Below are 23,708 nucleotides of genomic sequence, written 5' to 3'. Positions count from 1 at the left end.
TATTATTATATTTCCTTATTCATGATAATTGTCTTTATTCATGCTATAACTGTATTATCCGGAAATCGTAATACACGTGTGAATACATAGACCATAACATGTCCCTAGTAAGCCTCTAGTTGACTAGCTCGTTGATCAACAGATAGTCATGGTTTCCTGGCTATGGACATTAGATGTCGTTCATAACGGGATCACATCATTAGGAGAATGATGTGATGGACAAGACCCAATCCTAAGCATAGCACAAGATCGTGTAGTTCGTTTGCTAGAGCTTTTCCAATGTCAAGTATCCTTTCCTTAGACCATGAGATCGTGTAACCCCCGGATACCGTAGGAGTGCTTTGGGTGTACCAAACGTCACAACGTAACTGGGTGACTATAAAGGTGCACTACAGGTATCTCCGAAAGTGTCTGTTGGGTTGACACGGATCGAGACTGGGATTTGTCACTCCGTATGACGGAGAGGTATCTCTGGGCCCACTCGGTAATGCATCATCATAATGAGCTCAAAGTGACCAAGTGTTTGGTCACGGGATCATGCATTACGGTACGAGTAAAGTGACTTGCCGGTAACGAGGCTGAACGAGGTATTGGGATACCGACGATCGAGTCTCGGGCAAGTAACGTACCGATTGACAAAGGGAATTGAATACGGGGTTGTTTGAATCCTCGATGTCGTGGTTCATCCGATGAGATCATCGAGGAGCATGTGGGAGCCAACATGGGTATCCAGATCCTGCTGTTGGTTATTGCCCGAGAGCCGTCTCGGTCATGTCTACGTGTCTTCCGAACCCGTAGGGTCTACACACTTAAGGTTCGGTGACGCTAGGGTTGTATGAATATGAGTATGCAGCAAACCGAATGTTGTTCGGAGTCCCGGATGAAATCCCAGACGTCATGAGGAGTTTCGGAATGGCCCTGAGGTAAAGAATTATATATAGGAAGTGTTGTTTCGGCCATCAGGAAAGTTTCGGGGTCACCCGGTATTGTACCGGGACCACCGGAAGTGTCCCGGGGGTCCACCGGGTGGGGCCACCCATCCCGGAGGGCCCCATGGACTGAAGTGGGGAGGGGAACCAGCCCATAGTGGGCTGGTGCGCCCCCCTTGTCCCACCCCCTGCGCCTAGGGTTGAAACCCTAGGGTGGGGGGAGCGCCCCACTTGCCTTGGGGGGCACTCCACTCCCCTGGCCGCCGCCCCCCCTGGGAGATCAGATCTCCAGGGGCCGGCGCCCCCCTTGGGGCCTATATAAAGGGAGGGGAGGGAGGGGCAGCCGCACCCTTGAGTCCTGGCGCCTTCCTCACCCTGCTACACCTCTTCCTCCTCCCAAAGTTGCTTGGCGAAGCCCTGCCGGAGTTCTGCTGCATCCACCACCACGCCGTCGTGCTGCTGGATCATCATCAACCTCTCCTTCCCCCTTGCTGGATCAAGACGGAGGAGACGTCACGCTGACCATACGTGTGTTGAACGCGGAGGTGCCGTCCGTTCGGCGCTAGGATCTCCGGTGATAGGATCACGACGAGAACGACTACCTCAACCCCGTTCTTTTGAACGCTTCCGCTCACGATCTACAAAAGTGGTATGTAGATGCATCTCTCTTTCACTCGTTTCTTAGATGAACTCATAGATGGATCTTGGTGAAACCGTAGGAAAATTTTAATTTTTGCAACGTTCCCCAACAGTTCCCTTTGTCATCGGTATGTTACTTGCCCGAGATTCGATCATCGGTATCCAATACCTAGTTCAATCTCGTTACCGGCAAGTCTCTTTACTCGTTCCGTAATGCATCATCCTGCAACTAACTCATTAGTCACATTGCTTGCAAGGCTTATAGTGATGTGCATTACCGAGTGGGCCCAGAGATACCTCTCCGACAATCGGAGTGACAAATCCTAATCTCGAAATACGCCAACTCAACATGTACCTTCGGAGACACCTGTAGAGCTCCTTTATAATCACCCAGTTACGTTGTGACGTTTGGTAGCACACAAAGTCTTCCTCCGGTAAACGGGAGTTGCATAATCTAATATTCATAGGAACATGTATAAGTCATGAAGAAAGCAATAGCAACATACTAAACGATCAAGTGCTAAGCTAACGGAATGGGTCAAGTCAATCACATCATTCTCCTAATGATGTGATCCCGTTAATCAAATGACAACTCATGTCTATGGCTAGGAAACTTAACCATCTTTGATTCACGAGCTAGTCAAGTAGAGGCATACTAGTGACACTATGTTTGTCTATGTATTCACACATGTATTATGTTTCCGGTTAATACAATTCTAGCATGAATAATAAACATTTATCATGAAATAAGGAAATAAATAATAACTTTATTATTGCCTCTAGGGCATATTTCCTTCAGTCTCCCACTTGCACTAGAGTCAATAATCTAGTTCACATCGCCATGTGATTTAATACCAATATTCATATCTGTATATGATTAACACCCATAATTCACATCTTCATGTGACCAACACCCAAAGGGTTTACTAGAGTCAATAATCTAGTTCACATCGCTATGTGATTAACACACAAAGAGTACTAAGGTATGATCATGTTTTGCTCGTGAGAGAAGTTTAGTCAACGGGTCTGTCACATTCAGAGCCGTATGTATTTTGCAAATATTCTATGTCTACAATGCTCTGCACGGAGCTACTCTAGCTAATTGCTCCCACTTTCAATATGTATCCAGATTAAGACTTAGAGTCATCTGGATCAGTGCCAAAACTTGTATCGACGTAACCCTTTACGACGAACCTTTTGTCACCTCCATAATTGAGAAACATATCCTTATTCCACTAAGGATAATTTTGACCAATGTCCAGTGATCTACTCCTAGATCACTATTTTACTCCCTTGCCAAACAAGGGCAGAGTGTACAATAGGTATGGTCCATAGCATGGCATACTTTTATAAAACCTATGACTGATGCATAGGAAATGACTTTCATTCTTTTTCTATTTTCTGATGTGGTCGGGATTTGAGTCTTACTCAATTTCATACCTTTACAACACAGGCAAGAACTCTTTCTTTGACTGTTCCATTTTGAACTGCTTCAAAATCTTGTCAAGGTATGTACTCATTGAAAATCTTATCAAGCGTCTTGATCTATCTCAATAGGTCTTGATGCTCAATATGTAAGTAGCTTTGCTAAGGTCTTTCTTTGAAAAAACTCCTTTCAAGCACTCCTTTATGCTTTGCAGAATAATTCTACATTATTTGCGATCAACAATATGTCATTCACATATACTTATCAGAAATGTTGTAGTGCTCCCACTCACTTTCTTGTAAATACAGGCTTCACCGCAAGTCTGTACAAAATTATATGCTTTGATCAACTTATCAAAGCGTATATTCCAACTCCGAGATGCTTGCACCAGTCCATAGATGGATAGCTGGAGCTTGCATATTTTGTTAGCACCTTTAGGATTGACAAAACCTTCTGGTTGCATCATATACAACTCTTCTTTAAGAAAACCATTAAGGAATGCAGTTTTGACATCCGTTTGTCAGATTTCATAAATTGTGGCAATTGCTAACATGATCCGGACAGACTTAAGCATCGCTACAGTTGAGAAAATCTCATTGTAGTCAACACCTTGAACTTGTCAAAAACCTTTTTGCGACAAGTCAAGCTTTGTAGATAGTAACACTACTATCAACGTCCGTCTTCCTCTTGAAGATCCATTTATTTTCTATGATTTGCCGATCATCGGGCAAGTCCACCAAAGTCCACACTTTGTTCTCATACATGGATCCTATCTCAGATTTCATGGCCTCCAGCCATTTTGCGGAATCTGGGCTCATCATCGCTTCCTCATAGTTCGTAGGTTTATCATGGTCTAGTAACATGACTTTCAGAACGGGATTACCGTACCACTCTGGTGCAGACCGTACTCTGGAAGACCTATGAGGTTCTGTAGTAACTTGATCAGAAGTTTCATGATCATCATCATTAGCTTCCTCACTAATTGGTGTAGGAATCACTGGAACTGATTTCTGTGATGAACTATTTTCCAATTCGGGAGAAGGTACAGTTACCTCATCAAGTTCTACTCCTCCCACTCACTTCTTTCGAGAGAAACTCCTTCTCTAGAAAGGATCCATTTTTAGCAACGAATATCTTGCCTTCGGATCTGTGATAGAAGGTGTACCCAACAGTTTCCTTTGGGTATTCTATGAAGACGCACTTCTCCGATTTAGGTTCGAGCTTATCAGGTGAAATTTTTTCACATAAGCATCGCAGCCCCAAAATTTAAGAAACGACAACTTTGGTTTACTGCTAAACCATAGTTCATATGGTGTCGTCTCAACGGATTTAGATGGTGCCCTATTAAACATGAATGCAGCTGTCTCTAATGCATAACCCCAAAACGATAGTGGTAAACCAATAAGAAACATCATAGATCGCACAATATCCAATAAAGTGCGGTTACGATGTTCGGACACACCATAACGCTGTGGTGTTCCAGGTGGCGTGAACTGTGAAACTCTTCCACATTGTTTTATATGAAGACCAAACTCGTGACGCAAATATTCATCTCCATGATCAGATCACAGAAACTTTATTTTTTTGTTACGATGATTTTACACTTCACTCTGAAATTCTTTGAACCTTTCAACTATTTCAAACTTATGTTTCATCAAGTTGATAAACCCACATCTGCTCAAATCATCTATGAAGGTCAGAAAATAACGATACCCGCCACGAGCATCAACACTTATTGGACCTCATACATTGGTATGTATTATTTCCAACAAGTTAGTAGCTCGTTCCATTGTTCCGGAGAACGGAGTTTTAGTCATCTTGCCCAAGAAGGCACGGTTCACAAGCATCAAATGATTCATAACCAAGTGATTCCGAAAATCCATCTTTATGGAGTTTCTTCATGTGCTTTACACCGATATGACCATAACGGCAGTGCCACAAATAAGTTGCCCTATCATTATTAACTTTGCATCTTTTGGCATCAATATTATGAATATGTGTATCACTACGATCGAGATCCAACAAACTATTTTCATTGGGTGTATAACCATCGAAGGTCTTATTCATGTAAACAGAATAACGATTATTCCTTAACTTCAAATGAATAACCGTATCGCAATAAACATGATCAAATCATATTCATGCTCAACGCAAACGCTAAATAACATTTATTTAGGTTTAACACTAATCCCGAAAATATAGGGAGTGTGTGATGATGATCATATCAATCTTGGAACTATTTCCAACACTCATCGTCACTTCCCCTCAACTAGTCTCTGTTTATTATGTAACTCCTGTTTCGAGTTACTAATCTTAGCAACCGAACAAGTATCAAATACTCAGGGGCTACTATAAACACTAGTAAGGCACACATCAAACACCTGTATATCAAATATACCTTTGTTCACTTTGCCATCCTTCTTATCCACCAAATATTTAGGGCATTTCCGCTTCCAGTGACCATTTCCTTTATAGTGTAAGCACTCAGTTTCAGGCTTTGGTCCAGCTTTGGTCTTCTTCACGGGAGTGACAACTTGTTTGCCATTCTACTTGAAGTTTCCCTTTCTTTCCCTTTTGCCCTTTTCTTGAAACTAGTGGTCTTGTCAATCATCAACACTTGATGTTCTTTCTTGATTTCTACCTTCGTCGATTTCAACATCACGAAGAGCTCGGGAATCATTTTTGTCATCCCTTGCATACTATAGTTCATCACGAAGTTCTAGTAACTTAGTGATGGTGACTAGAGAATTCTGTCAATCACTATCTTATCTGGAAGATTAACTCCCACTTGATTCAAGCGATTGAAGTACCCAGACAATGTGAACACATGCTCACTAGTTGAGCGATTCTCCTCCATCTTTTAGCTATAGAACTTGTTGGAGACTTCATATCTCTCAACTCGGGTATTTGCTTGAAATATTAACTTCAATTCCTGGAACATCTCATATGGTCCATGACGTTCAAAACGTCTTTGAAGTCACGATTCTAAGACGTTAAGCATGGTGCACTAAACTATCAAGTAGTCGTCATATCTGCTCCTGCAATAGGTCTGTCACCTAGCGGTGCATTAAGGACATAATTCTTCTATGCAGCAATAAGGATAAACCTCAGATCACGGATCCAATCCGCATCATTGCTACTAACATCTTTCAACACAATTTTCTCTAGGAACATATCAAAATAAACATATGAAAGCAACAACGCGAGCTATTGATTTACAACATAATTTGCAAAATACTACCAGGACTAAGTTCATGATAAATTTAAGTTCAATTAATCATATTACTTAAGAACTCCCACTTAGACAGACATCTCTCTAGTCATCTAAGTGATCACGTGATCCAAATCAACTAAATCATGTCCGATCATCACGTGAGATGGAGTAGTTTTCAATGGTGAACATCACTATGTTGATCATATCTACTATATGATTCACGCTCGACCTTTCGGTCTCCGTGTTCCGAGGCCATATCTGTATATGCTAGGCTCGTCAAGTTTAACCTGAGTATTCCGCGTGTGCAACTGTTTTGCACCTGTTGTATTTGAACGTAGAGCCTATCACACCCGATCATCACGTGGTGTCTCAGCACGAGGAACTTTCGCAATGGTGCATACTCGGGGAGAACACTTCTTGATAATTAGTGAGAGATCATCTTAAAATGCTACCGTCAAACAAAACAGAATAAGATGTATAACAGATAAACATCATATGCAATCAAAATATGTGACATGATATGGCCATGATCATCTTGCGCCTTTGATCTCCATCTCCAAAGTACTGTCATGATCTTTATCGTCACCGGCACGACACCATGATCTCCATCATCTTGATCTATATCAATGTGTCGTCACATGGTCGTCTCGCCAACTATTGCTCTTGCAACTATTGCTATCGCATAGCGATAAAGTAAAGCAATTATTTGGCGCTTGCATCTTATGCAATAAAAAGACAACCACAAGGCTTCTGCCAGTTACCGATAACTTCAACAAAAACATGATCATCTCATACAACAATTTATATATCATCACGTCTTGACCATATCACATCACAACAACCCCTGCAAAAACAAGTTAGACGTCATCTACTTTATTGTTGCAAGTTTTACGTGGCTGCTACAGGCTGAGCAAGAACCGTTCTTATCTACGCATCAAAAACCACAACGATAGTTCGTCAAGTTAGTGTTGTTTTAGCCTTCGCAAGGACCGGGCGTAGCCACACTCGGTTCAACTAAAGTTGGAGAAACTGACACCTGCTACTCACCTGTGTGCAAAGCACGGCGGTAAAACTAGTCTTGCGTAAGCGTACGCGTAATGTCGGTCCGGGCCGCTTCATCCAACAATACCGCTGAACCAAAGTATGACATGCTGGTAAGCAGTATGACTTGTATCGCCCACAACTCACTTGTGTTCTACTCGTGCATATAACATCTACGCATAAATCTAGGCTCTGATACCACTATTGGGGAACGTAGTAATTTCAAAAAAAAATCCTACGCACACGCAAGATCATGGTGATGCATAGCAACGAGAGGGGAGAGTGTTGTCCACGTACCCTTGTAGACCGTAAGCGGAAGCGTTATGACAACGCGGTTGATGTAGTCGTACATCTTCACGATCCGACCGATCCAAGCACCGAACATACTGTTGGGGAACGTAGTAATTTCAAAAAAATTCCTACGCACACGCAAGATCATGGTGATGGCATAGCAACAAGAGGGGAGAGTATTGTCCATGTACCCTCGTAGACCGTAAGCGGAAGCATTATGACAACGTGGTTGATGTAGTCGTATGTCTTCACGATTCAACCAATCCAAGTACCGAACATACGGCACCTCCGAGTTCAGCACACGTTCAGCTCGATGACGATCCCCGGGCTCCGATCCAGCAAAGTGTCGGGGATGAGTTCCGTCAGCACGACGGCGTGGTGACGATGATGATGTTCTACCGGCGCAGGGCTTCGCCTAAACTCTGCGACGATATAACCGAGGTGGAATATGGTGGAGGGGGGCACCGCACACGGCTAAGGAACGATCCGTAGATGAACTTGTGTGTCTCTAGGGTGCCCCCCTGCCCCCGAGTTCAGCACACGTTCAGCTCGATGACGATCCCCGGACTCCGATCCAGCAGGGTGTCGGGGATGAGTTCCGTCAGCACGACGGCATGGTGACGATGATGATGTTCTACCGACGCAGGGCTTCGCCTAAGCACCGCAATGATACGACCGAGGTGGAATATGGTGGAGGGGGGCACCGCACACGGCTAAGGAACGATCACGAAGATCAACTTGTGTGTCTTGGGGTGCCTCCCTGCCCCCGTATATAAAGGAGCAAGGGGGGAGGCCGGCCGGCCCTAGGAGGCGCGCCAAGGAGGGGGGAGTCCTCCTCCTAGTGGGAGTAGGACTCCCCTTTCCTAGTCCCACTAGGAAGAAGGAAGGAGGAAGGAAAGAGAGGGAGAGGGAGAGGGAAAGAGGGGTCGCGCCCCCTCCCCTAGTCTAATTCGGACTCCCCATGGGGGGGGCGCCACCTCCTGGGCTGCTGCCCTCTCTCTCCCCTCAGGCCCACTAAGGCCCAATACTTCCCCGGGGGGTTCCGGTAACCCCTCCAGCACTCCGGTTTTCTCTGAAATCACCCGGAACACTTCCGGTGTCCGAATATAGTCATCCAATATATCAATCGTTATGTCTCGACCATTTCGAGACTCCTCGTCATGTCCGTGATCATATCCGGGACTCCGAAGAACCTTCGGTACATCAAAACTTATAAACTCATAATAAAACTGTCATCGTAACGTTAAGCGTGCGGACCCTACGGGTTCGAAAACTATGTAGACATGACCTAGAACTGTTCCTGGTCAATAACCAGTAGCGGGACCTGGATGCTCATATTGGCTCCTACATATTCTACGAAGATCTTTATCGGTCAAACCGCATAACAACATACGTTGTTCCCTTTGTCATCGGTATGTTACTTGCCCGAGATTCGATCGTCGGTATCCAATACCTAGTTCAATCTCGTTACCGGCAAGTCTCTTTACTCGTTCCGTAATGCATCATCCTGCAACTAACTCATTAGTCACATTGCTTGCAAGGCTTATAGTGATGTGCATTACCGAGTGGGCCCAGAGATACCTCTCCGACAATCGGAGTGACAAATCCTAATCTCAAAATACGCCAACTCAACATGTACCTTCAGAGACACCTGTAGAGCTCCTTTATAATCACCCAGTTACGTAGTGATGTTTGGTAGCACACAAAGTGTTCCTCCGGTAAACGGGAGTTGCATAATCTCATAGTCATAGGAACATTTATAAGTTAGTACTTCCTATGGACCTACGATGCAATGTAATATATAGCATATGTGTGAACATCATAACTAAGTATATATTTTCTTTTCTTACGCTCCAACAATTTTATGATCGGTTTTTAAATACTCTTAGTTAAACGGCTTGAATGCTTGGTTCCCTCTCTCCTTTGCGCCATTGGCGCAACGGGTCATCTAGTTTCAATCAAGCACTCTAGCCCTATGAGCATTTCTCAGCTTGTAGACGACCTGAGCCCCCAATGGCAGCCTTTCAGGACTGCTTGCAGATGTGTGGGTGTACAATCAGCGAGCTGGAAATAATAATGTACTTGTGTGGTTGGACCGTGCGGTAGCAGATGATCAGTGGCGAGATATTTTTACATTAGTATCACAAATAGAAAAATATGAATTGCTAAAGCATTCTCTAGCTAGACATGAATTCTTAAAAGCTTTTACTAGAATTAAGTACCATTTCTTTCCATCAACTTTGCCATGTATTTAGTTACTGAAAATATTTATATTAGTTTCTTGCGGTACTTTTAGAATAATTATTTTTAAAAAAATTCGTGTAGCATCGCATGGGCCATCACCTAGTCAGAAATAAATCCTAGGATCGAGGTCTGAACTGTAGATACACTGATGCGATTCTCACAAGTTACGAAAGCTACCACCACATCACCTAGCCCTTGCACAGTTCAAGCCAGTAAACATCATCTCATCTTTGGCTGACGAACCCAGGTTATTTATAGGCAAACGGACCTAAAATGATGTATCAGAGACTGAGGGGGGGATGCTGAAGAGCTTAACCAACACCACAGTGCATGCTATGATCAGCAGCGTCATATATATTTTAACAGCTTTTGTTTTGAACTGCATCATCAACAGATAAATGTAAATTGAGGGCATTTAAATCATTAGAGATAGACATTACGAGGCATGCCAGGAACAATGGAGAAAATGTGCATACAGAACAATTAAAACCAAATCAAAACACATAAAAACATGGTTCAACCAAGACATTTAGCCCACACAAGTTCACTAGCACTTTTTTTTGACCGGGACAAGTACATAAGCAAGCAATATAACCCAGATAGTTGCATTACATGTAATACATAATAAATCAACTAAAGAAATTCAATCTCCAAGGTCACATCCAGCTCCCAAGTTTCAACAAACATGGTTGAAATTTCTTTGTCCTAGCCAGTTCTTCGCAGGAACCTCAGATGGTTTACCCTCTTCAGTTTGTTTATTCGATAGAGCTCGCTTCTACCTGCATCAAATAGAATAGCTCATGTTTTGAATGAGAAAAAAATTCTCTACAGCAAGAATTATTATTTTTATCCAACAAGAACAAGTCTCATGTTTATCAGTAACTAGCACAAAAAATAGAAAGAAACATATAAGCAAGATAAATTATGCGTGTTAGTTTTGGTCAAATATATTATTCTTGAAGTGAAAACCCAGAGGAACTTAGTTTCTGTCATAAAACGCAACTCAACACCATGTCCATGTCCAATAAGAACACATTTGGTTCCCTGCAGATGCCCCGGCCAGGCTGTGCGGGTTTTGGGCGTTTGGTTGCCTGGGGGAAGGTCTAAACCTGTCCCGTGGCATGCAAAGTAGCCAGCGAGCCTGGCTCCTAGGTAACGAGATTGAAATCCGTTTCTCCCGAGCCAGGCTCGTGAGATGCAGGGTATTAACATGCCAATGATGGTATCAGCAAATAATTATCATGTTTTAAGGCATATTAGTATATTTCAAAGTAGATTCAAAATTAATGACAAAAAATAAGTATTGTATGGACGACTCAAGCAAAATAAGCATAATCTTAATATTTGTCTTTTGTTTTCAATATAAGCTTTTTAGTATATTGATTTGACAGAATTCCACCACAGTTAAAGAAAACTGAGTTGTGGCCTTGTCTACTTCCATAACAGTTTTGCTAACATTTCACAGGAAGGTTCGCGCATAAACAACCAAAATTCAGCTTAACACAAACTTAGTTTTATTGGATTGCCAGGATTTGTTTAACAACTGATATACAGCATCGACAATGCTGTACAGAACCAGTCATGTCAATAACCCTACATTGAATCACACTGTCATCAAGCCATAGCTCCTGAATAAGATGCACTAACTTGCTAAGCTCTAGATCCTACTGAAACCAGAATGGTACCAACACGATGATTCACTAGTTTTCATGGCAAGCATGGCATTCATACATATAGTCACACATAAAAACATAAAAGGAACTTACCAGCATAAAGAAGTTACCTTAATATTGCTCAGGTACCCCTGCAGATCTCACTAGTGCAGAAGCTGGACAGGTAATCGAACTTCTTGACATCAAGCTCAGCCAATCCTCGCAGTGTTGACTTCTTCACATCAATAGCAAACATCAGTGCCAACTTGTCCATGTGCTTGGGTGTGGTTTCAGAAAGCAAGTAAACGACGTCATCATCCATGCTTAGGATGGGGTGTCCCACTTGAAGTTCCTTCATGGTCTTGCTGCTCAGCATAGCCATGCGATCAGAAAGGCATGGCTCCAAGCTGATGTCTTTAACATCAAATACACAGTCACGGTTCCAGCGCTCCTGCAAACCAACGGGTATTGCCATGCTCCATGTTGTGGACTTCCAGCCATCGCGGATGACATGAAGAGATTTCCTTGAGGAATTCTTCACCGCCACCCAGTCGGTGTAGGAAACAGGGGTGGTGGCGGGGTTGAGCACTTCTATTGACCGGAATTCCAACTCAACATACTTGATCGAGTCTTTGTTTCGGCTGATAGTTACGTCCCGGAAATAGCCGGGGTCATCATTTATGAGGAGGCGATCCCAGTTAGACCTTGCCGGCACCGGCAGTGGAACATCCCGGAGCAGTGGGCGTTTCTTGAGCACGTCGCAAAAGAAGATGCCACGCCAGAGGTCCACCCAGGCGACCGTGCCATGCTCGCCACCAATTGTGATGGTCTTTTCCGTCTCGTGGTACAGCCTGTCGACTGCTGCAGGTAAAGGGATGAGCTTGTCCCTCTTGAACTTATTCAGTGACAAGCGCTTGGAGATCCAAGCTTTAGAATTTGATGAGGATCTGTAGAGGTGGAGGCAGAACTCCCACCTAATGAGCGCGCCGCCATCGTACAGGGGGTTAGCGTAACCGAGAGCAGCGACGGCATACCAAGCGCCGTCTTGGCGGCTAATGAGGGCAGTTGCGGAGTCGTTGAGGCATATGGGGTCCGGGTTGGGTAGCAGATCTAGCCGCTGGGCGCGCGGGCTGTAGACGAAGTAGTCCCAGTCCAATGCTCCGGTGGCGCTGTTGGGGTGGATGGGAACGCAGAGGAGGACGAGATGTGCGTCGGTGGCGACAATCTTGGGCCCTGTTATGCGGAAGTCGAGGCCAGGGCAGTGGACACAAAAGTGGGAGAGATGTGGCGGGCGGGCGGCGCGGAGTGTCACCTTGATAGGCAAGCCGGTGCTGGTGGTGCCCTCGGCGGTGGTGTTGTTGGGAAGGTCGGCGATGTAGCACCACATGTCGAGGAGGACCAGGCCTGACTCGCCTGAGCCTGAGGCGGCGGCGCTGGACTCGGGAAGAGAAGGTGGAACCCATGAGGAAACTGCCATGCCCGTCCGTCAAGAAGGGCGAGGAAGCGGAGGAGGTCCAAGCAGAGGCGAGGGGATGGGATGGGATGGCAGCAGGCGGCGCGATTTGGGAACGAAATTTGGGGCTAGGGACGGACCTAGGGTTCACCTTTGGGTTGGCGATTTTGTAGCCACGGCCGCGTCAGTACGTCACGTGTGCGATTAGTACTCTCTGCGGGCCGGGCCGGGCCCAGAAGGCCTGAAAATAACCTTTCAAGAAAAAAATCACGCCCGGACGCCTGAACCTGCAGGAGCTGCCTAGTCGCTGAGCTGCAGGTCGCGGCAGGACCATCGTCGTGGTTGCTGCGTGCGAGCGGGAGGACGACGACGTCCGGCCCAGGAGCTCGGTGGCCTCAATGGTCGGTGAAGAAGACCGCGGAGACGCGCTCCACCTGGTCGTCGCAGCGCGCGCGGTGGAGCAGCCTGACCTGGTGAGGCCTCCACCACGGAGCCAGCAGCGGACGACGAGGAAGTAGTAATTGCGACGATGGGGCCGGGGCTTGTCGTGGTCCTGGCGTTTAGCATCTGTGCGCGCGTCTTCCTTCCTCTCGATCCCCGCCAACGTCGCTATGGATCATTGCCGAGGCCGAGCTCGAGGGCTCATGTGCCGGCGTCCCGTGCGTGTCGCGCCTCGCCATCTCCTCAGGCCTGCTCCTCCTCTATGCGATCCTCGACGCCATGCTTACTCGCGGCAAATATTTGAAATAACCCCAAAAAATAATTTGAACAAAATCTGATTATATTTTACATTATCAGTATCATTATATTCGTATTTAAAAACACTTTCTAATTATGCTAATTTTATACCAACAACATTTATAAACACAGAAGACCGAGGGCAGCTTATTCATTAGAATGGAGTATTGGTGGACCATTTGACACCAGGGCAACAATGAAAACGCAATGGGCTGGCAAACCAACCATGTAGGTCGTCTGCCTATGCACCAGTTTTTTATTGGCTTGGAAAGACGTCCAAAGAAGAGGGTAACAGATGCAATCTCTGGTCATAACACAACTATTCCATATCAAATGATGGCAAGAACAAAGCCTATCGCAACTAAATCAGAGTATACTACTTACTCAGCCGAAACCCATCATCAGCTTTAGCACTTCAACTTTCTACTTGCAGTGACAAATAAGTAATCTAGCGGCCCAAGGAACTTAACTGCAGTGTTCACAATATTAGCAAGTTCAAATTATTTACAAACAACAGTATTGGTCTACAATGCAACAAAATTGATTGGCTCCTGTTTCCTGAAGACGGGGATTAGGAGAGGAAGGTAACTGCTGAGAATCGAGGAACTGGTGCGCTTGCCATGGTCGCCATCGCCGCAGATGCGCTTCTCATCACAGTTGACGCCGCTGCCGTGGATCTGGGCACCATCGCCGCAGATCCCCTCATCTCCGCGGACGGCGCCTTCGCTCTGATAGTCACCGGTGTCCGAAACCACGGGCACGACCGTGACCACGGTGTCCGAAACCACGGGCACGACCGTGACCACAGTGTCCGAAACCATGGGCACGACCACGGCGGCAATAGGCACGGCGGCCCAGGTTCCAGCCTCCACCAAAAACACAGCGGCGGAGGCCCCAGGTTCCACGACCAAGGACTTCTGGTCGGGAGTAAACCTCCAGGACCTCTTCCAACCTGCAATCCAGATTTTATATAAAAAGTAAGATTTATTGGAAGTTCCTTAAACATGCTGGCTGTAGCTTGTGCTGCAGCTGCAGCAGCCAGCATCAGCCATGGCTTGTTTGGTTGATGCCTTGGAAACCTGCCTCTACCAGGCAGTATCAAGCAAGCATAATCAGATGCCAGATGATGCTGCCTGGCGCAGGCAGCTTTCTCAGGATTCAAAGCAAACTCGCCCGAAAAGCAGTTGAGCTGTCAACAAAAATTGAAGGACATGGAGCTGCAGCTGCTTAGACCAGCAGACGCGCGACTGGGCCAAGCAGCTGCAGCAAGCAGAAGTGAAGAGGCTGATTAATCCTAACTTAAGACTAAACTAAAAGCTAAGAGAGTTCCATAAAAATTTATTGGCCCTTACCATTTCCACAATTCATCTGTCATAAGATGATCAGAGCGTAGCAATACTTCCAATATAATTGGAAGATCGTCTTGGAGATAATGAGACGTCAGAAGATCCAATTCGGAAAGACTGTTCATAGGTTCATTCTCCACTCCTTGTTGCTTTTCCAGTTCTAGCTCCTCCTTCACAGAAATAATTCTGGTATGAAAATCAGTGAAACAAACAGAAAACAGGAAAAGAAAATATTCACCTTAGACTTTGCATGTTCGTTTACTTGTCTTGGAAAAATACACAAGCTATCAAGCAACCTGGGTTTATACCACCCAAACTTCCTACGCCAACCTTCATTCGCCCTGGCATTCTCATTGCTTCCATCTAACGTATCAGGGATATACCGTAAAACCTTTTTGAGGACTGGATGACCTGTTTCTGCAACAATTGGTTGTCTCCAATCTTTTGGTAAAAAACGACTTCGCAATACAGCTCTCAGCGCATGATTAACTGCCTCTGGCGCGAAGCGGTGTATTCTATGAATTCCAGAATATAATCCTGCTCTAGCCAATGAGGACCTCAGCGCCAGGGTAGTCAATACAATATCCCAATAGCCATGAAGTCGACGTTTGAAGCCCTCCAGTTGACGTTGGGTACACACTTGAGGTCTGCGAGGAGGGTTTGACAGCGTCTGGGTCAACTTGGCAAAAAAGGCTGGCAGACCAATCCCTTCTATTCTAAATAGCTCAATAACCCCAGTAATGTAACTGAAGAAGTCATTTAATTTCGCCTCTTCACAGAACTTGTCACAATACGGTGCGCGAATTTCCGCACGGACTCCATCAATGACCATTATAGTCGTCGGGTCAAACTTCCCATCCCAACTGAACCCCGCATTATGATTAAAAACAATATCTTCAAGTAAATCAAGTCCGAGAACTCTTCCAATCTTTCTCGTATCAGCAACATCCAATGAAGTACCATCAGCAAATAGAGTTCTTAATTCAGAGAACTCATTACCAGGTATCCGAACAAAATCACTAAGTGGTACTTCCGATGATTCAGGAACAATTCGAGGACTGGGCAGAGATCTTCGAGTCCGTATTTTCTGAACAAAATGAGAGCCATGAAGATCATCTCCCTGAAAAAGAAACACAATCCAGCCTTCGCATTATACAACAATGAGGACAAAATGCATTGCTTATTGGCACAACCGATTGTACACTAATTTTCTTCAATGTAAATGCACTTTCAAACAACAAACGCGACATGACTTGGAAGAAAGATAAGATTTCATGTATATGGTAATAGTATGTATACAGCATACAGATATCACCGGTAGAAATAGAAATGGAAAAAGGAAGATCTGTTATAAAAATCAAATGTGACGGTAACATAGTAAAAAATGAGACACAAAGTCATTGCAATTACGGATATATTTGATTTCACCAACCAAAATTGTAACAAAGCATCAAATGGTTCATTTTATGGTCAATGTTATGCATACCGAAAGAGCTGCATTGGGTCCCGAATGAGTAAAGCTACGATCCAAATATAATCCGTCACCACGTGATGTAATCCCTTCCAAATCTTGCTTCATGAATGAGGTAGATGCTTGGGAGGTACTTGTTTCAGGAAGAAACTGAAGAGAGATCACACAATTTAATCAATGAACAAGAAAAGGTGCATTGCTTATTGTTAACATCAATTGTAATATCGCTAAAATTCTTCAATGCAAAATGAATTTTCAAACAAGAACAAAGGCAACATGACTTGCAGGGAAGATAAAATTTCATGTATATGGGAAGAGTAAATTGCATTTGACTATGTCTACAGCATACATATATCACAGATAGAAATAGAAATGGACAAAGGAAAAGATTACACGATGATAACAAAGCATTGCAGGTATATATTTGATTTCGCCAACATATTCATCTTTTTGGTCCACGTTATACATACCGAAGGAGCTGCATCAAGCTGCGCATAAATTGGTGTGAAGTTGCTGTCCAAATATGATCCGTTACCGCGGACCTAACAATCCACAGCAAAGAATGGTCACAAGTTCATTTCAATCACACAAAGAAATTATGAAAAATACAGATAGCATACCTCAAGCGTCTGCCAAACTGCACTTGTTCTTAAATAATTTGAATCAGTGACTAAAGAACATAATTTTCCATTGACCTGCATAAGATCAAAACAGGTCAAAAAAGAAAAATACGAGGCAGCTAAACATAGCTCCGAAAGTAATAAAATACAGCAAACATTTTCACCTTAACTGTAGTATTGTAATGTTTGTTCCAGTACAGAATGCATGGAACATTTTCAGTAAGTTCTTCTTGTAAGGAAAGCAAGCTGTAGCATTGGCACATGGTTATTTAGAATATTAACCAGTGGCAAATAATAAATTGTTTCCCACCAAAAAAGACTGCTAATAGAAAAAGGAAAATTAGATATTTTACCCAATGGGAGTAAGTTGAGGTCCCGTTAGAAACTTCTTGATCGCCTCCGCTAAAAACATTGAACAAAAGCAATAAGAGCGATGAAAAAGGTTGTGCAAACAATGTGTAGCTGAAAAATAAAACTAACCATTTGGAAAACCAGGTTCATTAGCCGCCAGCGTAAGACTTTCAAATGATGTTTCTGGTCCGCGCAACAAATCCTAATAAGTAGTATCATGATATGAGCTGGCCACTTCATATAAAATGATTGCGCACTGAATTAGAAAATCTGCACTAACAACCTAATCAGTGCTCATGATAAACTTGCTTACCCCAGCAGCAATCCAACCATGTCGAAGATTTAGATTTAAGCAATCGAGAAGGAACCACTCTCGTGTCTCCGTAAAACCATCCGTTCTACAATGTCAAAATTGCAAATATCAGAACACCAGCAGCCAGCGCAAACTACAAAGGAAAGAGACAGAACCAATATGGAAAGCCAGAACTACAATCACCTGGTAAAGACAACGTCCACATCAAACCCTGTGGCCAGTGTCAGCGCCGCATCCCATATGTTTCTTTGTATTGCAGAACAATGGGCCTATTAAAAAAAATCCACAACCTTAGGCTGCAGGCCATGAATGCAATCGAAATCGAGTTTGCAAGAGTTGCGAACCCTCATTTTCGCACTATCTTCAAGTAAAGAAAAGACAAAGTTAAGTAGATATTCCATTGACACCACAGTTTCATGTGGTTCAAAAAAGATGCTCCCCTGGAGCAGTAGAAGATTACCTGTGCAAAAAAAAGAATAAATACAAAACATGAGGAAATGAAATACAAAAATTGAAAGTAAAGCCAATTTCACTTACAGACTGCAATAAGGGCACACGGGCCATCATTTATCTGATGGATAACATGGGTTGGCCGTCCCAAAAAAACAATAGGCCTTATATTCAAGTTGCCACGAATGCCCTGCGAGAAACAGGTTTTGAGGGGCAGCATTTTCCAACAATACATGAAATCATTCTAGAAATTTTGCGCTTACAGATATATCTGGTTTCTCCACGATATTCCCATCATATTTCTCCCCGGTCTCTGTCTTCTCATAATCTTTCTCGTCCTCGTTCGTATCCCCCTCTCTGTCTTCCCTCTTATCCACCTCTTTCTCCTCAGGTACTAAGAGATCCTTCAGAGGCCTCTTCTCTTCTCTATTCCTCTTCCTTCTTTCCATTCTCGTTAGTGGCTAAATCAAATGCATGATTTCATTGAGTTAGGAAAACATGCCTAAAAATCAAATAGAGCAAGAAACATTCTGCTCTTACCAGTATAGATTGAATCTCTGAATCTGTTGGCACGAAGTTACAATCAACAAACAATCCATCACTATCCTAATTAACCATGCAAAAAAAACAGTTAGCACATTATAATCACATGCAACATAGAAAGATCAACTAACATACCTCTGTTAACCTTTCCCATACCGCACCGGTTTCAGTACTTAACAAGGACAAATCGTTCAGCAACACATATATTTGGTCTCCTACCTAAAAGGAATATATTAGGAAGAAAGGTTCACTCACTTTAATAAGGGAAGGGTCACTATCTCTGAACAAATCAACAGCTCACCTTAGATATTGTAATTAATGTTTCATTCCAAATCAGGACAGTGGGCTGTCTCGCTTTTAAGTCATCATGTAAGGAAGAAAATCTGCACCCAGTGACATAAACCGAGTTATAAAAGAAACAAAAAAAATGGTACCACTTGAATATACACAAACTTCCATTTACCCATACGAGGTTAGCTGAGGGCCATGCAAAAAAGTTGAGATCATTGCACCTACAAATAGGAAACAAAGAAAAGAAGTATCAGGAGAATAACTTGCAAATATAGTTTTGTGCCAGAAAAATTGAACACTTGTGTTGTCGAGATTTACAAGAAATAGAACCAAGTTCTTCTGATCTGGTTAAAGAGAACACAAGTGTCGAATCAAACTTGTCATCATCTTTACATCCACCATGCTTTTGAGGCCCTGAATTTGTGCTGGATCGAATCGATTCGTACACAGCAAGAATATACGAAAGTTGGTGGTAGGAACTTTTACGTATTGAGGAGCCCAATTCAGCATCCTAATGAAATACCAAAGTATCAGCCTTGAATTACCCCAATAAAGATTTAAAATCTTACAAAAATGCTGATGCATTGAAGGAACTAATATTTTAAAAACCCATGTACAATGGGTACCTGGGGATCTACCAACCAGCCATGGTGTAGAGGGACACCAAGAAAACCAAATATTGCGGTTTCTGAGGTCTGCTCAAAGCCACAAGAGCTGAAAAATGGACATCATAAACATTATACTCTGAGAAGGACAATCGCACACACACGCAATTAAATCAGTATCACAATCACCTGGCAAATGTCACATCAAAGTATAAACTGCCCGGAAGCTTCGGCAATACACCAAGAACTTGTTTATTGAACTCTGATAGTTCCAAGTTCTGTTCCAACTGCAGTATAAGTGGACAGTAGCTTAGCTTTCAGTTAATGAACATTCCTTTGCAAAACAATTGCATCTATACAGTTGCATACCTGCATTTGTGTATTGCCATACAAAAGATAACTTTGTACAAGATAGATGAGATGGCCCTCTGACACCTTCTCGATATCTATATTGAGAGTTATCTTCTCTCCAAGCAGGAGAGCGTTGCCTGCAGTGGCACAGAAAATGAGGAGTGAATGAACTCTGTCCTAGGCATTTCCAATGTAGATTTAATCTATTGAACTTGTTGGATTGTACACGCGCATGTAAAAGTAAGTAAACAGCGCCAATTCTGGGTAACCGGCCAAGCCACTAAAAATTGTGTATCCTCGTTGAAAAAAGAAGTTGCCAGGGAGCAGCCACATTGACTTACATAGTGCTACTAAGGAGCAGCGTGTATTCTTATTCTTGAGAATAATGCGTGTGTGCCGGCCAAAAAATTCAATAAGCCTTGTCGCATACCACACAACAGAAGTGACACCTTTCTTCTTTTTCTTCTTCCCTCCCATATCAAATGGCACTTGCTGTTCTCGTAACTAGGAAGGAGAGTGCATAGTTGGCAAAACATTATTCAAATGAAACAACGAACATTCACAATATCCAAGAGGCACAAAAACATATGCTAATTTCCTTATCAAAGAACAACAGACAACTAAGGAAGATGGCAATACTTCATGCCTATAGTAGATGTCATCAGACTTGAGTTTCAAATAAGGGAATACAGCTCAAAGACAAACTTGAAACACTGGTACGTCAATATGATCCTATAGCCCAAGAGTGAAATAGTATCCTAGATGGGTTCCTATTTCATGTGTTTCCTTAAATTATGCACGGACTTCTTCACACTGACCTTAACATTTAATTATTAAAAACACTTCAATGAATTTCAACTGTAAAAACTTCAATGGATCATCTTGAAACAAATATTACCTCCGCCATGGTTTTTTTATAGATCATCAATTCATCTTCGATTATTTCATCCACTTTTCTGTACCCTTCAAGCTCAGGACATAAATCAGCTTCAGATATAAGAATGCCATGAATAATACTGTTCAAGAAAGATAAATTCATTAGATTACAGACCCACATGCAGTAATCATAGATATTCTTTCTATATACCCACTGTGAGTATGCTTAACCTACTCGGAATAGAAGTTGCATGGCAGGCTAGCAAGAACTAACAAGAAAAGGCAGAAGACGGAACATAAAAGACACAATGCCAATGTTAACAGAAGCAAAAACAGGTGGGTCTAGTAAAAAAACTATATCTTGTCATCCAGAGATCTACAGTAAACACTACTTTATACCCATTCAACTAAACCCAGTCATAGAATCAACATTCTAAGCATATCTTACAGGTTTCATCTTGAATGCTATTTTCACTTGCAGTAAAGAAGCGCACAGCAAAAGGTAGAAGATATAATTGCACACTATGAGATGACAGCATGCAGCAAATGAAAAGTGTTTTTTATACGACTTTTGTGTGAAAATACATTATTCAAAAATACAACTGTTATAAACATGGAAAAGTGTTTATATACGACTTTTGTGTGAAAATACATTATTCAAAATTACGACTGTTATAAACATGGAGAAGTGTTTTTTTTATAAATACATGTAAAATAAAGCACAAATTCAAATGAAAGTGATTGTTCTTACACATCGTATTTCTCTTGATTTGTCTTAAGTACTTCGTGGCCATATTGCACAGCCTGTTTATCGGCACGATATAGGAAATACTCGCGACCTTCATTTCCAAACCCTGGTATTCATAAAGTGCATACCAATTTTAACACAATAGGAACAATGTAATGACAAAAAAAAGTATTGATGTAATACGTCATCCCACAATCATGTTGGTCTGATTATTCCTTAAAAATGAGCAATAATTGTATTATCCATGTGATCATGACAAAAAATATATACAACCCATACGTTGATGTTGTAATTATTAACATTACATAACGCACTTACCAAGCTGAGAACCAGGAGCATTAGTAACAGCAATCATTCTTATGTGATCTGCAAGGAGGCGGTATGCCGTATCAACTCCATCTGTGTCAGCAGCACCAACTTCACCAGAGTAGTCCCGGATTCCTCGACCAGTACACTACATATATGCATATAAGTCATTATTACATGTCATTGACCATGGAAATCAATAATAGTACACAGCCAGTTATCGTTTGCAACAAAAGGTAACTTGAAGTGGACATGGAAAACTTACACAGCTCATGCTGAAAAATATGTCATCGTAGACATCTAATTCATAGTGGCTTTCTTTATTTTGAAGAATGGCAGCTAAACTTTCAAGATTAATCCCTGTTAAGACATGCTTAGCTTGCAAAGGCTTCAAGACATGCTTAGCTTGCAAAGGCTTCAAGACGCCACCTGCTTGCCTATTGAACTAAAAAATGAAGAAAGAAAATATAGGTGAGTATAAGCACAGAGATTGTGTAGCAATAGAAGAAGCTTCATTTATGCATGCAAAAGATCTTAATACAAGAATAGAAAGCCAACCTCAACAAAAACAAGACGGCTTATCTCAATAAATTTGCCATCCTTTATGTTGATTACGGAACCAACACCATCTTTGCTATCCGAACAATCGAAGAAAAATCCAATGCATGGCCCACAGGGACCAGTTTCACCAGTCATCCAAAAATCAGCCTATTCAAGCACTCAGTCAATAAATGTCCACAAAAATTCAAAGTAAAATTGATAAGACATTACAGGTACCTTAGACATGGCAGGCATGATTCTTTCTTCCGCTAGGTATTTCTGCAATGTATTTTTTGACTCATTGTCTGAACTCAAACCAAGGGATGTATCACCACTAAAGTATGAAGCATATATTCTGGACTGAGGTAACTTGTATTTCTGCATATTAAAGAACGAGCAATCAATAGGTAATAAGGTGGCCTTAAATAGAAGATCAGACAATTCTGGACACTATTTTTTCCATGTAGCTTACAGGAACAACTCGCGTGCACACACAGACACAAAGGAACTTTTAAGCATGTGTTAACACCGCTCCCTCAAATTGCAGAGATATAAATATCATCTTTTAAGCAGGCTTCCATCATATCAAATAAAGTAGACCCTGGCACTAACACTAAGTTTAAAATCTGTTACAATTGCTACCTCATAAACTATACCCAAAGCTTTTCACTATTAACACAACTCATGAAACAAGACTACACGGAAACAATAGGAGAGCAGAAACTGTACCTTGTTGAGAAGACTGAATAATAACCTGATGGCTTCCTCCTTAAAGTAGTCCCCAAAAGACCAACTTCCAAGGACTTCTGTGAATCTATGGTAAGTAGTGTCGTTTTTGAAGTGATCAATCACTTCATCGTCATCACCACCCACAGTAATGCATCTCAGCGAAAAGCAGGTGCGATGACTCCCTCTGCCATTAAGGGTCCCCTTGAACCGGTTCAAACATGTATGAATAAGAGGCACCTTGGTATCAACTACGGGGATAACCGGGGTTGATGACAACTGCACATGCTGATTTTCCACGAAATAGGAGAAAAACGTCTCACGAACATCCTCCACCGGCCAGGGCTGACTTATCGCCATCACCGGGCGAACCTCACTCTGGATGGCGTTGTCGGCGGCCGGCTCCTGCCTTCACTTAATTGCAATTCTCTCACTTCTTGATTCAGTCCCCCCCCCCCCTAGCTTCGTGAATCTCGCTGCTCGGGCTTCTTGAAAAGATTTAGAACCTTTCTAGAGACCAACCTGAAACCAAAACAATAGAGGC

The 23,708-nt window shown here is 42.8% G+C and overlaps 2 protein-coding genes across 7 annotated transcripts; both read right to left on the bottom strand.

The window, feature by feature from the left end:
* Positions 1-10,242: 10,242 nt before the first annotated feature.
* LOC119307464 lies at positions 10,243-13,049 on the bottom strand. Of its 2 annotated transcripts, none has more exons than XM_037583544.1 (2): positions 11,551-13,049; positions 10,243-10,563 (listed from the first exon to the last, which is right to left on the bottom strand). In XM_037583544.1, exon 1 carries the CDS (start codon positions 12,911-12,913, stop codon positions 11,579-11,581), a length of 1,335 nt encoding a protein of 444 aa, XP_037439441.1. In that variant the 5' UTR covers positions 12,914-13,049; the 3' UTR covers positions 10,243-10,563; positions 11,551-11,578. The 2 variants fall into 2 exon arrangements, with proteins under 2 accessions (XP_037439441.1, XP_037439440.1); XM_037583543.1 differs by having other exon boundaries at positions 11,568-13,048.
* Positions 13,050-13,908: 859 nt separating this feature from the next.
* On the bottom strand, positions 13,909-23,657 carry LOC119307462. 5 transcript variants are annotated; one of them, XM_037583542.1, is made up of 31 exons: positions 23,168-23,655; positions 22,676-22,816; positions 22,457-22,606; positions 22,164-22,343; positions 21,911-22,046; positions 21,596-21,698; positions 20,867-20,984; positions 20,310-20,472; positions 19,987-20,105; positions 19,807-19,904; positions 19,639-19,726; positions 19,331-19,523; positions 19,185-19,233; positions 19,023-19,104; positions 18,857-18,940; positions 18,719-18,784; positions 18,442-18,639; positions 18,266-18,368; positions 18,073-18,188; positions 17,912-17,997; positions 17,729-17,813; positions 17,545-17,617; positions 17,418-17,466; positions 17,229-17,310; positions 17,065-17,139; positions 16,915-16,986; positions 16,460-16,594; positions 15,212-16,093; positions 14,980-15,143; positions 14,449-14,579; positions 13,909-14,415 (listed from the first exon to the last, which is right to left on the bottom strand). In XM_037583542.1, the coding sequence occupies exons 1-31, from the start codon at positions 23,522-23,524 to the stop codon at positions 14,363-14,365; spliced, it is 4,431 nt and encodes a 1,476-aa protein (XP_037439439.1). In that variant the 5' UTR covers positions 23,525-23,655; the 3' UTR covers positions 13,909-14,362. The 5 variants fall into 5 exon arrangements, with proteins under 5 accessions (XP_037439439.1, XP_037439438.1, XP_037439436.1 ...); XM_037583541.1 differs by having other exon boundaries at positions 13,909-14,425; positions 14,459-14,579; positions 23,168-23,654; XM_037583539.1 differs by having other exon boundaries at positions 13,909-14,579; positions 14,980-15,140; positions 23,168-23,657.
* Positions 23,658-23,708: the final 51 nt, after the last annotated feature.

The sequence above is a fragment of the Triticum dicoccoides genome, chromosome 5B (genome assembly GCF_002162155.2).
Source record: "Triticum dicoccoides isolate Atlit2015 ecotype Zavitan chromosome 5B, WEW_v2.0, whole genome shotgun sequence".
Taxonomy (NCBI): domain Eukaryota; kingdom Viridiplantae; phylum Streptophyta; class Magnoliopsida; order Poales; family Poaceae; genus Triticum; species Triticum dicoccoides.
This window is presented reverse-complemented; position numbering and strand designations above follow the sequence as displayed.